Source organism: Solanum verrucosum, unplaced genomic scaffold, assembly GCF_900185275.1.
Source record: "Solanum verrucosum unplaced genomic scaffold, falcon-dt-bn FXZP01000165.1, whole genome shotgun sequence".
NCBI lineage: Eukaryota > Viridiplantae > Streptophyta > Magnoliopsida > Solanales > Solanaceae > Solanum > Solanum verrucosum.
The window spans coordinates 595,850-608,744 of record NW_026020340.1 but is presented as its reverse complement, the minus strand read 5'-3'; the positions used below and the strand labels follow the sequence as shown (position 1 = coordinate 608,744).

Genomic DNA, 12,895 nt, shown 5'->3' with positions numbered 1-12,895 from the left:
AAAGTAGACATAGTTGACTTCATAGGTAACTTGTAAAGTTTTTGTTGAGTAGTCCTCACTGAGCAAAGTGCACATACCATGTGTGGATTGTAAAATGTTCCTTATCATTTTTTGTTGATGACTTCTTTTGCGAATTCAAAGTTGCCTTTACTCAAAAAAAAAAAGTTTCAAAGGGCATTTTTGAACATTACACACATCTTTAGTTTAAGACCACAAAATTCAAAAGTCTCTCTTATTTCTTAAACTTCGTGCCTAGTCAAACTAAGATAGTTAAACTGAAACAGAGAGAGTATTAGTTGTATATATTTTATTTATTTTTCACTTTCATTTTATTTGGTATGATTAGTGTTATAAAAAGCGAGGAAAAGCGCGAGGCGAGGCGAAGCGCAGCCCCTGCGCTTTTATTTCCTAAAGCGAGGCGACATTGAAAAAGCACTCGCTTCTACTGTAGAAGTGAGAAGTGCAAGAAAAACGAAAGCGTGAAAAAGCGCGCTTAATTTGAAAAAGCGCTAATTAGGGTTTTTTTTAAAAAAATTGTAAGTTTTTTTTTTTAAAAAATTTCTAAAATCCTTATGCGACTTCACATACCTCTTTCGCGACTTCAAATTTATTTTTTGGACTGCTGCGAGGCTGCGACTGCTGCTGTAAGTTCTCTTCTTCTCTTCTTCTTTGCGACTGCTCTGTGACGTTTTTTTCTATTTTTGGTTGCTGCCAGGTCACTGCTGTGAGTTCTCTTCTTCTCTGCGAGGCTGCTTTTTTTTTTTTTTGGTTGCTGATGTGTGTTTTTCTATATTTTTATTGCTGCATTTTTTGTGATTTAATTATGTTTTTGCTTTATATGTTATGACTTGTGAGGATTATTGACTATCTATTTACTTTTAATCTAAGAATATATTAAGAATATATTACCTCTATTCAGTTATTTAATATATATATTTTTTATACTAAATATCGCTTTACTTAAAAAACGCACGCTTCGCTTCTCGCTTCTGTGAAGCGAGCCCTCGTCGCTATTTTCTGCTTCTCGCTTCCCAAAACACTGGGTATGATGATGATTTGAGTTGAGCTTAAATGGAGAGGTGAGGATTTATATAGCCGACCCCGACTTGCTTGGGATTGAGACATAGTTGTTGTTTAAATGATAAAGAGATAGAATGCTAGTTCACATCCTCTGACCTGATGCTTAAATATGATGTTTTGGAGACTTCTGGTTTAGAATGTATTTACTTCTAAGTGTTATCTTGTACTTCAAATATTCCAGTGGCTGTTCCATTACTCTGATTCATTTGGGAAGACATAAGTCTCTTCAAATTTATACATGTATGTGTTATGTGGTTCAACACTTTTGATCACCTGACCTGCTACAGATAATTGTAAAGATGCCTGACAAGGCAATTTTTGTCCTCGCTGATGCATGCTAAATCTGAGGTGTTCCCTATTCAGCAAGTGTTAGATTACTATATGTGTATTTTGTGTTCTCCAAATATATGATTTCATCCTCTGCTTATCAGTTTAGTATATGCTATGTTGGACGTTAGATCACAGGATATTAACTCAATTCCTCTTCATCTAGTTCAGCGACCCTGGAAAGTGTAAGAATGTTTAGCCTTAAGATAGAAAATCTGGCTAATGGTGCATTTGGTTGTAACATAATGCAGGAACATTGAAAAGCAGTTAAATCTCTGACTTATATATGCGATGGGATAGTCATTTTAGCTTCTAAGGTGTTAGGCATGTCATGCTCTCCAAGATGTACATCTCTTGGAGAGAATGTCTTGTTCCATTAAGCTGTATATTTCTTTCCCCTTTGGTTAGTTTATTTTCTATTTTAGAAAGACAGTGGAAAGATATTTGGTGACCTTCAGACACGTTATACAACTTTTATCTTGAACTGTGTGAGAATCTACTGATAATATGAGATTTTATGTGGCAGAAATGAGGTCTTTCTTTGTTAAGTGTTATAATACTTATTTCCTACTATTGCAGAGGCTCCTTTATATGCAGAGGTGGGAATGCCAGCTTTGTCCCCTACAATGGTAATCTTAGCGGCATTATTTCTATGAATGATGAAGTTTTCTGCTTATCATTTCCTTATTATTGTGGAAATTCTTAACTTACATGTTCATCTCACTGCAGACTCATGGTAATATAGCAAAATGGATAAAGAAAGAGGGGGACAAGGTCAGTTGCTTTCATGGCTACCGAAAGTTAAAGTAGTACAATATCTTCTCTTTTAGACAAAGATAATGCCTGCTAAAGTATTAAGGCTCAATAACTGACATTTCTATTTTATTACACTCTGTTAAATTCGGATTTCCTAACAGATACAAGCAGGGGACGTACTATGTTTGATAGAGACTGATAAAGCAACGCTTGAGTTTGAAACTCTTGAAGAAGGGTAAGCCTATATTCCAATTGTGCTGTATTTGTTTAAAACTTAAAAGTGAGGATTTTCTTTTGACAAGGTAAGTAATGTTCTTTTTTTTTGAACTTGGTAACTTTTGGTAAGTAATGTTCTTTTCTGATGTTATTGCTTTTCTTTAGATATTTTCTATGTGATTAGTTTTCTTCCTGATGCTCTTGCTGTTCATAAATGCCTGAAGTACTCACACTAATCATCCTGTTAGCGGATGCACTTCTTTAATGTAATTGGTTTTGTTGTTTGGGGATATCATTTGCAGTTTCCTTGCAAAGATATTGGTCCCTGATGGAACAAAAGATGTACCGGTGGGACAGACTATAGCAATTACGGTAATAAGAGTTCTTAGATATTTCTCCTGCCACTTTTCCTCTTTATTTTCTATTTTGTGATTATCTCCTTTCAGTGAAGCACCACAAAATATAATTGAAGTGATAATGCTGCACTTTTCTCTTTTTCTTTCGCTTCTTCTCTGGAGTTCTTTGCTGCAAAATTGAAAAAGAAGTCTGTGTTACGTCACAAGAATTTCTAACGTTTTTTTTAAGTTTCTATTGTTCTTTTTGTTCGCATAAACAGTAGGTAACTTAAAAATTCTCATTTTGGGAAGTGGGTGTTCTCTCTGAAAAGTTGTCAACTCCTCCCCCCTTTTAAACTAGTCTTATCTATCAAAAAAGGTACAGGTTTCTTTGGTAAACAAATTCTTTTGTGGGTCCCAAAATAATATTGATTTGCCTATCAGAGACCTGACAGTTGTAAGATTGACACCCACTAAAACAACAAACCCATAACCATAGATCAAAGCAGGTTGAAATTGGTGTAAATATGAAAGATTGAAGACTAAATACATTCACTCCTGGAAATTGTAGTATCTGTTTTCTGCAAGTATTATAGCTACTATCTGATAAAATCACAGGTTTTTTACATTCTAAGCTTTTCCTGCTAACAAGACTACACACTGTTCTCTTCCTTCAGAAGTTTACCAAAGCCACCATGCTATAAGTATCAGCCAATGTTCTCTAATTATCAGTCCTTTGTGTTGTGTCTTCGAAAGGAAAGCCATACTACCAATGTTTATTTATACAACATCGCTCTTTAAGAAACCACGAAATGGGTTTGCATTGAACTGTTCAAAGTCAAGCAACCTTGCATTTCTCCTCTCCAATCAGAAAGCATCATCCTTGTATTGAATTCCAAGAGTGTCTGGCAAATGGAACGGAAGTCGAGAGTTTGTTACGAAAGATTGACTGCCACATACAAATTGCAGAGAGGATAGAAATGAAATGGCAAGAGGTAGGCAGTCAATGATTCTCTGTGAAGTGATAGTATAGAGGCCTACTCAATGGAGGGGATTTAAGACCTGATTGTAAATCAGTTTGGAAGACTAAAGCATCAGAGAAGATGGTGTATTATGTAGGATGCTGTCAGCAAACAATCTGAGGAAGAGAACGAATATATGCTGGACAGGAACCACCTCATAGTACATTGTAGTTTGCATCAGATATATGGGCATTAATATTCTCCTTGTTAAACTATCTTGGGGTTTACTAGATAGTGGCAAATGCTGTAAGAAGTAGGTTTTTTTTTTTAACTAAAAAGAGGATGGAAGCGAGAAAAAGAAGATATGGAAGACAATTTCTTTGTGCGTTCTTGATGATTTGGTTGGAAAGAAGTGAATGGATCTTACAAGGATTCAAAAGACCAGCATGGAAACTAAATGAAATCCTTTTGCTTCACTTGTATTTTGAATTAAATAATTTTTTCTTATTGTGCGGATAGTTGGTTAGTTTTTTGTGATAGCCTAATGTTATATACTCTGTCACTTTGAAGCCATCTTGGTTAGAAATTTAATTAAAAGTTCTTGATTTATCTAAAAGAGTCTTTGTATTCCAAAAGATAATTATGAGAAAGGTAAGTGATGGGGAATTTTGATGGATTAGGATACTTCCGTCCTTTGTACTAGAAAACAACTGGTATCAAGGTTCTCCTCTTCAAGTACTGAACTTGGAGGAGAAAGTAAAGTATGCATTATGCAATAAATTGATAGTGTCCTACCTAGAGAGACAACTGCTAAATTTCTTTCGTGGTCTTCTTTCTTTCTTTCTTTCTTTCAAGAGCTGAACTTTTTTCGTTGGTATTCTCGACTGAGTTTAACTCCATTTTTGATGAAGGAAAGGTTTCAGTAAAAAAATCTAAAAGATGCAAAAGAAGTTGTCTTAGCTCCAATACATGAGAAGAGACTATGATATGATTAGGGAGCTAACAAAGACCAAAAATTGGCCAGAGCTGTTTACAGGGGTTCAATTGCTCCAGCAAAACAAATTAAGCAAACATCTAGCTTTTAGGGAGTGTTTTGGCGTTGAAATTCCATCAAAACATTTCAGTTCCTTTCTGTCCAAAAAACACTAAAAAATACTTGGAGGGATTATCAATAGATCTTCTTGGTGGCTTTGCCAACTCTCCTTAAGCACCAAGTTTCATATGCTTTTTTTTAATAATTGTGAGTGGCATGACCCAGAAGTCCCAAAAAGATGCACTAGCTACGAAGAACAAGAGGAAGAAAAAGGTAAAAAAAAAAGGAAATGGAGGAAGGCAAATGTATAACATCTTTAACTCCATTTATTTATTAGCGGACCAACGCTATCCAGGAGCAAATTGGTATTCTTTGTTACAATGTTTCTACGTCCTGAAAGAGTTTACCAACTAGGAGCTTTTTTTGTCAAGTGAATCTTACTGTAGAAGATCTGAAAAGAATTTCCTGACATGGTTGAGATCGAATAAAAGTAGCAAAGATAAAAAGGCAGGAAAGTATTCTAAGCTCAAACCGAAGTTAATAAGAGTGCACTGAATACTTTAGGTGGTAAACTCAAGTGGAAACAAGACAGCCTTCTAATAGAAATGGATCCTGGTTCTGAAGGATCTTTATAGACTGCCTAATCCCAGTTTTGTTTTCCTTTTTACTTAAATATAGCCATAAAGGCTATTACTATCTCATGGCTAATTAGACATGAGTATGTAGTATTGAATGCTTTAAATCTACTAGCAAGTTCTTGTCTGTTGGTTCCTCAATCAGCAGCTTATTTCACTATTATGAACTGATTCTCTACCTTAGTATGAACTAAACTATGTTCCCTGTCAAAGTCAGGATGACTGTCACCTTTAGATTAAATTCTTGCAATGTTTTTCTGCTTCACTATATTGGATGTCTCAGAGCCTTCTCATTTCCTACATGCTTAGCTTAAGCGGGTTGTGTAGACTGCCAAGGGCATCTATTATTGTAAATATTTTTCCCTAATTGAGTAGGTGGAAGAAGCAGATGACATACAAAAAGTCCCTGCTACCGTTGGTGGTGCATCAGAGGTTAAAAATCAAGCATCTTCTCAGACAGATGCAGCAAGGGGAGACGGGGCTCCAGAAGCAAGTCCTGCGAATATCAGCTCATCTGAACTTCCTCCTCATATGATCCTTGATATGCCAGCTTTGTCCCCAACCATGGTATGGAAAGTTAATAATGGACTCTTTAATTTCCATGCTATACTTGTTTCCTTTATCTGTCAATGCTGATGATATCTTTGTTTGAATTCTTACCTATAGAACCAAGGTAACATTTTTAAATGGAGGAAAAAGGAAGGTGACAAGGTTGGTGCTGCATTATAAGAGACTAGTGAATTTTCACAAATACCCCAGACACTGGGCAGTGATGACTAAAATAGCATGTCTAACTATTATCTTATTTTTCTTTTGACACAGATAGAGGTTGGTGATGTTCTCTGTGAGATAGAAACTGACAAAGCAACTCTTGAGCATGAAAGTCTTGAAGAAGGGTAAACTTTCCCATCACATTTTAAATAAGATGTTTAATTGCAAGAAAATAAGATACTGTTAGAGATATATATCTATTACTTTTTTTTACTGCTCCTTCTATGAGGTAATTTCTTAGGACTTTCTAGAATAATAGAAAAGCAGCCTCAAATATTGAAGGAAGCATCCTTCCTAGCCTCTTCATATTGACTTTATATAATGGCGGAGGCCTTCTTAGTTACATCTGCTGCTGTTTATTTCTGGGAGTATGTGAGGTTGTTTTCATTATGGTTTTATCATGTTTCTGAGTCTTTGAAGTAGAAGACATTCCATTCAATGTTGTGTATCCTGTTTGCTCTTGTAGATTATGAAACTCTTTCCCTCTGATTCAGTGTTGGTTTTACAATTTCATGTATTCGTTTTCTTTAGCCACAAAAAAATATTTTTATCTGGTGTGATTTGCAGATTCTTGGCCAAAATACTGGCACCTGAAGGTTCAAAAGATGTGGCTGTTGGGCAGCCTATTGCAATCACAGTAAGTTGCTAATGCTCCTCTCTTTTTTCACCTTCTGAGAGAAGTTTAGAACTTTCTGTTGTCTTAACCATTAGAAGATGCAAATCAGTATATTCAGATTTAGGGTAGGGACTTGTCTTAGTTCTTTTTTTTTTTTTTTAAATATTTGATCTGGTATAGTTACTCTGCTATGGATTACAACTCTTAGCATTTTGTGGAATTAATACTTCTTTTTTCAAGGTTGAGGATGAGAATGATATTGAAGCTGTGAGGACATCGATCAGTGGCAACAATGTAGTTAAGGAAGAAAAGCCGGTCCGTCATGATGTCACAGCTGAAGTTAGAACTCAGACAACAGGTTTCAGTAGAATCAGTCCAGCTGCTAAGGTGTTAATTACGGAACATGGTTTAGATGCTTCATCAATTCCAGCATCTGGTCCTCGTGGTACCCTGTTAAAGGGAGATGTTCTTGCTGCATTGAAGTCTGGAAAGGGATCAAGCGACAATTCATCAGTTGGGAAGGCAACTCCATCTCCTCCTCAGGTCAACCAACAAGCTACTTTAACAAAGTCACTTGGGTTAAAATCTGATGGACAGCAAAATGATGCTTATGAAGATTTACCCAATAGTCAAATTCGCAAGGTACTACGAACTGCCATTAGCAGTTATTTAATACTTTTACCTTATTGTACTTATTAAATGATAGAGCTTAAATTGTGTTTTTTAGGTATTTTATGCTATATACTATCCTATTTGCAAACACATTGAAAAAAAAAATGAAGGAAGATCTTATTTCTTAGATGTAAGGATCAATTTCATTTATTATATGTAATACGAGTCTCTTTCTTAAATTTTTAAATGCGGATGAGAACATAACAGAAGAAAAGGGATTTATGAATAATTTGATTAATACAAGGCAAACCTACTTATAGAATCAAACAATATACACATTGTATTTGAGGGTGTGTCATCCTTCATAGGGAGCCATTCTAATCTTCTCCACCATATACATTATATTTGCTCAATTGAAGACAGTATCTAGGCTAGATGCCTTTCGTATTTACTTAGTTGGTTCAATGTAACCCCTATAGATACCCTTGATAACTTGTTGCAGTTTATTATTTCCCTGGTTTTAGAATAGCCACCCCTGTTTAAGGAATTTCCTACTTTTTTTGAGAGCTCAATTGCAATATCATTGTTCGATCTTTTTTGCATCTTCTTGATGCTAGCAATGGAAGTTTCACTTCATCCAAAAAATGTATCTAACAAAACTTAACACTTCCAACATTCTAACTCTAACATAATGCACTAACACAACCAACTTAGCTGGGAAAACCAACTTGAGTTTTTTGTTTTATTCTGAAAATAAGGAATAAGAGTCACCAGAGAAGTTGCTGGAAAAACATGCCAGAAAATTGTGCTAAATGGGATCTTGTGACTTCCTGACTGGTGTTTTGCGAAGCAATAATAAAGCATTGAATTTTAAGATTCTACTCCCTCCGTCCCATTTTATGTGGCACCGTTTGACTTGGCATGGTGTTTAAGAAAAAAAGGAAGACTTTTGAAACTTGTAGTCTAAAACAATCCTTAGATATTTGTGTGATTGTAAATCATTTCATTAAGGGTAAAAGGGAAAATTTTAAGTTAAATTGTTTCTTAAGGTGACATTCTCTTAGGGACGAACTTAAAAGGAAAGGGTGTCACATAAAATGGGATGGAGGGAGTAATACTTTTGATTCTTTCTATTTCCTTTCTTCTTTTTTTCTTTTTTCTTGCGCAATTCTTACTCTTCATTAAGAGGTCTTCGATCAACCTTCTATTAAAGACTAGTTGATTACCAGAACAGTTCATTTTATTGAAAAAAATACCACCCCCCTGTATGAACTACTCTTTTAAGGTTAGTAATCACCTCGTTAAAAACAATTGACTTTGGAATTTTGGATTCGATGATTTAGTAAACAGAAAATTTATTTGCAACTATGTACGTTGCAAAATTGACAACCAGACCTTCACAGTACTTGTTCTATCTATCTTAGTTGAAATATGGTAACAATTCCTAAATATCATGCTTTAGACTTAATAACAAGTCTATAGGTTTAGAAAGAAAAAAAAGTAAACAGTATTTTACACTTCGAAAATAAATTTTGGACAGACAACTGTAGATGAAAGGTGTAAATTTAAAGAGAAAGATAACTTATTAAAGGAATTTGAGAGTCTAACTGATAATACTTGTAAGTTTGTCTGTTAATATGGAAGTGAGTTTGGTTTTGTACTTTTTCTGGGGAAACTTTTATTTTGTTTCGATAAAGAAATTGTGTTTTGTTTACCAAATAAACATGTGTTACACCTTTCTTTTAAAAACTTTGTTGCGGCCTAAAATTATTAAGGTGGCAGTAATAACCAAGTTAAAATTTCGGTGTTCTTAAAAATCATTCTTTGCATTTCTAGACCTAGTGAGTTTTCCTGTCTTGAATGAGCATTGAACAAAGACTAACAAGTTGATCTGTGAAATTTCAACTTAGAAGGTTCAGTTTGTAAATCACCCAAGGAGAAGTTGAAATATGAATAATTATTTTCACCTTTAAAAATTCAACATCTTACAGCATAAAATTAAAAATTTGCTAATAAATCAGCTGTTCGAATAAGGACCCCAAGTAGGATATCAGCTGCTCAAATAAGGACTCCAGGTAGGGTATTAGCTTGTCTTTTTTGTTTTCCTCTTTTCTGGTATAGTGCTTCTTTTGCAGTGTATTCATCGTGGTTTTTGCTTATTATGTGATCCACTTTCGACTTGGCTTATGCTCTACATTGTTCTTATTTTTCACTAGGTTTAGGTGCTATCAATGTATTCTTCACTCCTAGTTCCTGTGTTTTTTTATGCATATAGGAGACTTGCACTGATGACATCTCATACTTGATTTGCCGTGTCTCTCAATCCTTATATTTTGCAGGTGATAGCAGCAAGGTTATTGGAATCTAAGCAATCTACTCCTCACTTGTACTTGTCCACAGGTTCTGTCAATTCTCAAGTTCTTAGTGCTATGAGTAGTAATTACTAATATCTATTATGTGGAACTTTTTCAAATTAATGTTCATTTCTAACAGATGTTATATTGGACTCCCTTCTCTCCTTCAGAAAGGAGCTTAAAGGTATAGAATTAAGATGTTTAATTTGTATTGTTGCTTGTGCTGATATTCCTTCATAATGATCTGGCACATCTTTATTCTGTGCAGAAAAGTATGATGTTAAAGTCTCTGTGAATGACATTGTAATCAAAGTGGTTGCAGCAACATTAAGAAATGTACCAGAAGCAAATGGTGAGATTTTATTAGTATTTTCATTGCTAATTGAAGTTCTTAACTTATTTCACATTAACAACTAAAATGTAGGATGAAGCGAAGCATAGTTAGCTATGAAGCCTAATTGTGAATTTGTTTAGTATGTGGAAGCAGGCTTTCTAGCTTTGTTAGAGGAATGACCATAATCTTTTTTCTCAATTTTGATACTTCCCAGTCAGTTTCATTTAGTTCTTACGTCAGGAAACGATCATATGATCTCTGAAAGGAGATGTAGGAGGGACAAAAGATAGCTTTTCCAGTTAATGTGAATGGTGTTTGTTGTAACATGCACTTAGATATCATATAATCCTTCTTTGTCAAAAAAAAATAAAAAAATCATATAATCCTTTACAAATGTATATTTATTGTGTTCTGTTTTAGGTAAATATTAAGAGTTTATAATTGATATTGTCGTGAACATAATAATGTCTCATCAATGGTAATTGACTTGTCATTTTTCCCATTTCCCTTAAATGCGCATGGTTTGGGCATACTAAGGGAGATACGATTAGGAATGAGGGTATCCGGGACAAGGTGGTAGTGAGCTCCGTGGTGGACAAGATGACGGAAGGGAGACTAAGATGGTTTGGGCATGTGAAGAGGAGATATGCAAATGTCCCAGTGAGGAGGTGTGAGAGGTTGGATATAGTGGGTACGAGGAGAGGGAGAGGTAGACCAAAAAAGTATTGGGGAGAGGTGATCAGACAGGAAATTGTAGCTTCAGCTTACCGAGGGCTTGACCGTAGATAGGAGGTTGTGGAGGACATGTATTAGGATAGAAGGTTAGTAAGCATTGTTCGTCCATACTAGTAGTCATAGATTACGCGTGTAGTTTTTTGTTCTTCAACTGTCGTATTATTTTGTTGTGGAACCGTTCTATTACTATCTGTTGTTTTTGTCACTATGTATTGATTCTTTTACTTCCATTACTATCTGTTATTTTTTTATTGAGCCGAGGGTCTACCGAAAACAACTTCTCTACTAAGGTAGGGGTACGGTTGCATATACTTTACCCTCCCCACACCACATTTTGTGGAGTTACACTGTGTATGTTGTTGTGTCTCAAATGCTCATGGTGTATCAATTTTTTTCTTATTTGTAAGTTCAGAATTGAACATTTAATTTGAGAAATGAGGCTATAAAGTTATGTATTTCCATTTATATAAATGAAGCATGCTAGCTCTCTTATTTCCAGAGGTCTAGTGGGTCTCCTACAATCTCTTTTACTAAGAAGCACTCACTGAGACACTTAACCCCATTAGGCTTCATCCTAATCATGTACCATCTCTGTTGGTCTGGAGTGAAGCCTCTTAAGTCTTCACTGTCTAACTTTTCTTCACGGAAAAAATACTCATTTTGTAGAGGAGAAACTCTCGTCTCATTTTGCAAAACCTCTTTCCGGACGGAATAGGAACTTGTCTGGTTACGTACTACAGTTGTTCTCCAGTAATTTTTTTAAAAAAAAAATGCATTTACAGATTAATAGCCTCTATATGTGTACACTTCTTCTTTCTCTTTTTCCCATAACTCAAAAAGTATCTATCCATTGACCTTTATGTCGTGGAATCACAAACTTTTAGTCAAACTGGCCAAAGAATTCTATATCCTCTTTGCTTCTGTATATATTGCAACTTATTGTGGAAAGAGTTGATTTTGTTTGCAGTCTAACTCTTCATTCAAACAAACTTTTAATGGAGACCACTATTTGCATGAAACCTATTCTAGTTTTGGTTCTTCTCCCGGCATTCATAGTAACTATTGATAGCAACGTTGATTTGTTGGTTTTTGTCTAGGATACTGTAAAATTGTAAGGTGACCTTTTTCCTCATTTGTTTCCTGTACATCATGATACAATCTAGACCAGCAATTGCGAGTACGTAATTTTTGCTGAACTGTTCTTCGGAAACCTGTAGCACTTCGCTTACCACAATACCCTTATAAGTTGTAACCCACCCCCACAAGCAAGAATAGCTGAAGAGGCTGGAGAGTTCATTGTATTTAATTGATGGCTATATCCTTCAAATATGGTTTTCCGGTAACTAAGATCAATTCATTCCTGATCTATGCTTATTCTTCATTGAATTTCACTACGTGGACTTTTAGTTTACTTCCGGATGACTAGCTTAATGAAAGACGCTTTCTCCCGTGAAATGTTAGTTCACTGAAAAGCTACTCTCTTTAAATCCATTACAGCTTACTGGGATGATGGAAAAGGTGAGGTGGTGCTTTGTGATTCTGTCGATATATCTGTTGCGGTTGCCACTGAAAAGGTATGCGGCATACTACTGTTTTGTTGGATCTTGTACAAATCTTGTTCTCATTCCATTTTCTTGAGTTTCAGGGCTTGATGACCCCAATTATAAGGAATGCTGATCAAAAATCCATATCCTCAATATCTGCGGAGGTAAAAAGGGATATAGGTTGAACTGTTTATTTTTTCAATATCTCGGACGATAAAGGCTAGACACACTATTTTCCTTTAAGTGGGGATATTGAAATTCTGTTTAATGTATAAACAATAGGATTTTGATGCTTTGAAGGGAACTGCAATTTTGTTCATAGAAGCTAGCACAAGAAATATTTTCTGCAATACGTATAAACTGCATATTACCTGTCCTTATTTAGGAGTCTAATATCCCTGCTTATTGTGGTTTCTTACCTTTTCATTATCTACTTGTGCATGAAAGATCAAGGAGCTTGCTGGAAAGGCACGAGCTGGGAAGCTTAAACCTAATGAATTCCAAGGTGGCACTTTCAGGTGAATAATCGACTTTAGATTCTAGGCATTGTAAAGAGCAGCTCTGTTGGGCAGGAATTATATCTTC

The 12,895-nt window shown here is 35.3% G+C and overlaps 1 protein-coding gene across 4 annotated transcripts in view; it reads left to right on the top strand.

Annotated features, from left to right (window-relative positions):
* The window catches only part of LOC125837238 (dihydrolipoyllysine-residue acetyltransferase component 1 of pyruvate dehydrogenase complex, mitochondrial), a 164,818-nt gene that overhangs the window by 150,647 nt on the left and 1,276 nt on the right, over positions 1 to 12,895 (top strand). For 3 of the 4 annotated variants that reach the window (XM_049516395.1, XM_049516392.1, XM_049516393.1), the window contains 15 exons: positions 1,987 to 2,036; positions 2,137 to 2,181; positions 2,325 to 2,398; positions 2,682 to 2,751; positions 5,720 to 5,911; positions 6,011 to 6,055; positions 6,167 to 6,240; positions 6,683 to 6,752; positions 6,972 to 7,373; positions 9,683 to 9,743; positions 9,837 to 9,881; positions 9,966 to 10,049; positions 12,264 to 12,340; positions 12,412 to 12,474; positions 12,758 to 12,828. In XM_049516395.1, the coding sequence (XP_049372352.1) occupies positions 1,987 to 2,036; positions 2,137 to 2,181; positions 2,325 to 2,398; positions 2,682 to 2,751; positions 5,720 to 5,911; positions 6,011 to 6,055; positions 6,167 to 6,240; positions 6,683 to 6,752; positions 6,972 to 7,373; positions 9,683 to 9,743; positions 9,837 to 9,881; positions 9,966 to 10,049; positions 12,264 to 12,340; positions 12,412 to 12,474; positions 12,758 to 12,828 (1,423 nt within the window). The remainder of the gene's footprint in view (positions 1 to 1,986; positions 2,037 to 2,136; positions 2,182 to 2,324; positions 2,399 to 2,681; positions 2,752 to 5,719; positions 5,912 to 6,010; positions 6,056 to 6,166; positions 6,241 to 6,682; positions 6,753 to 6,971; positions 7,374 to 9,682; positions 9,744 to 9,836; positions 9,882 to 9,965; positions 10,050 to 12,263; positions 12,341 to 12,411; positions 12,475 to 12,757; positions 12,829 to 12,895) is intronic. The other variant, XM_049516396.1, reaches the window with a different exon arrangement.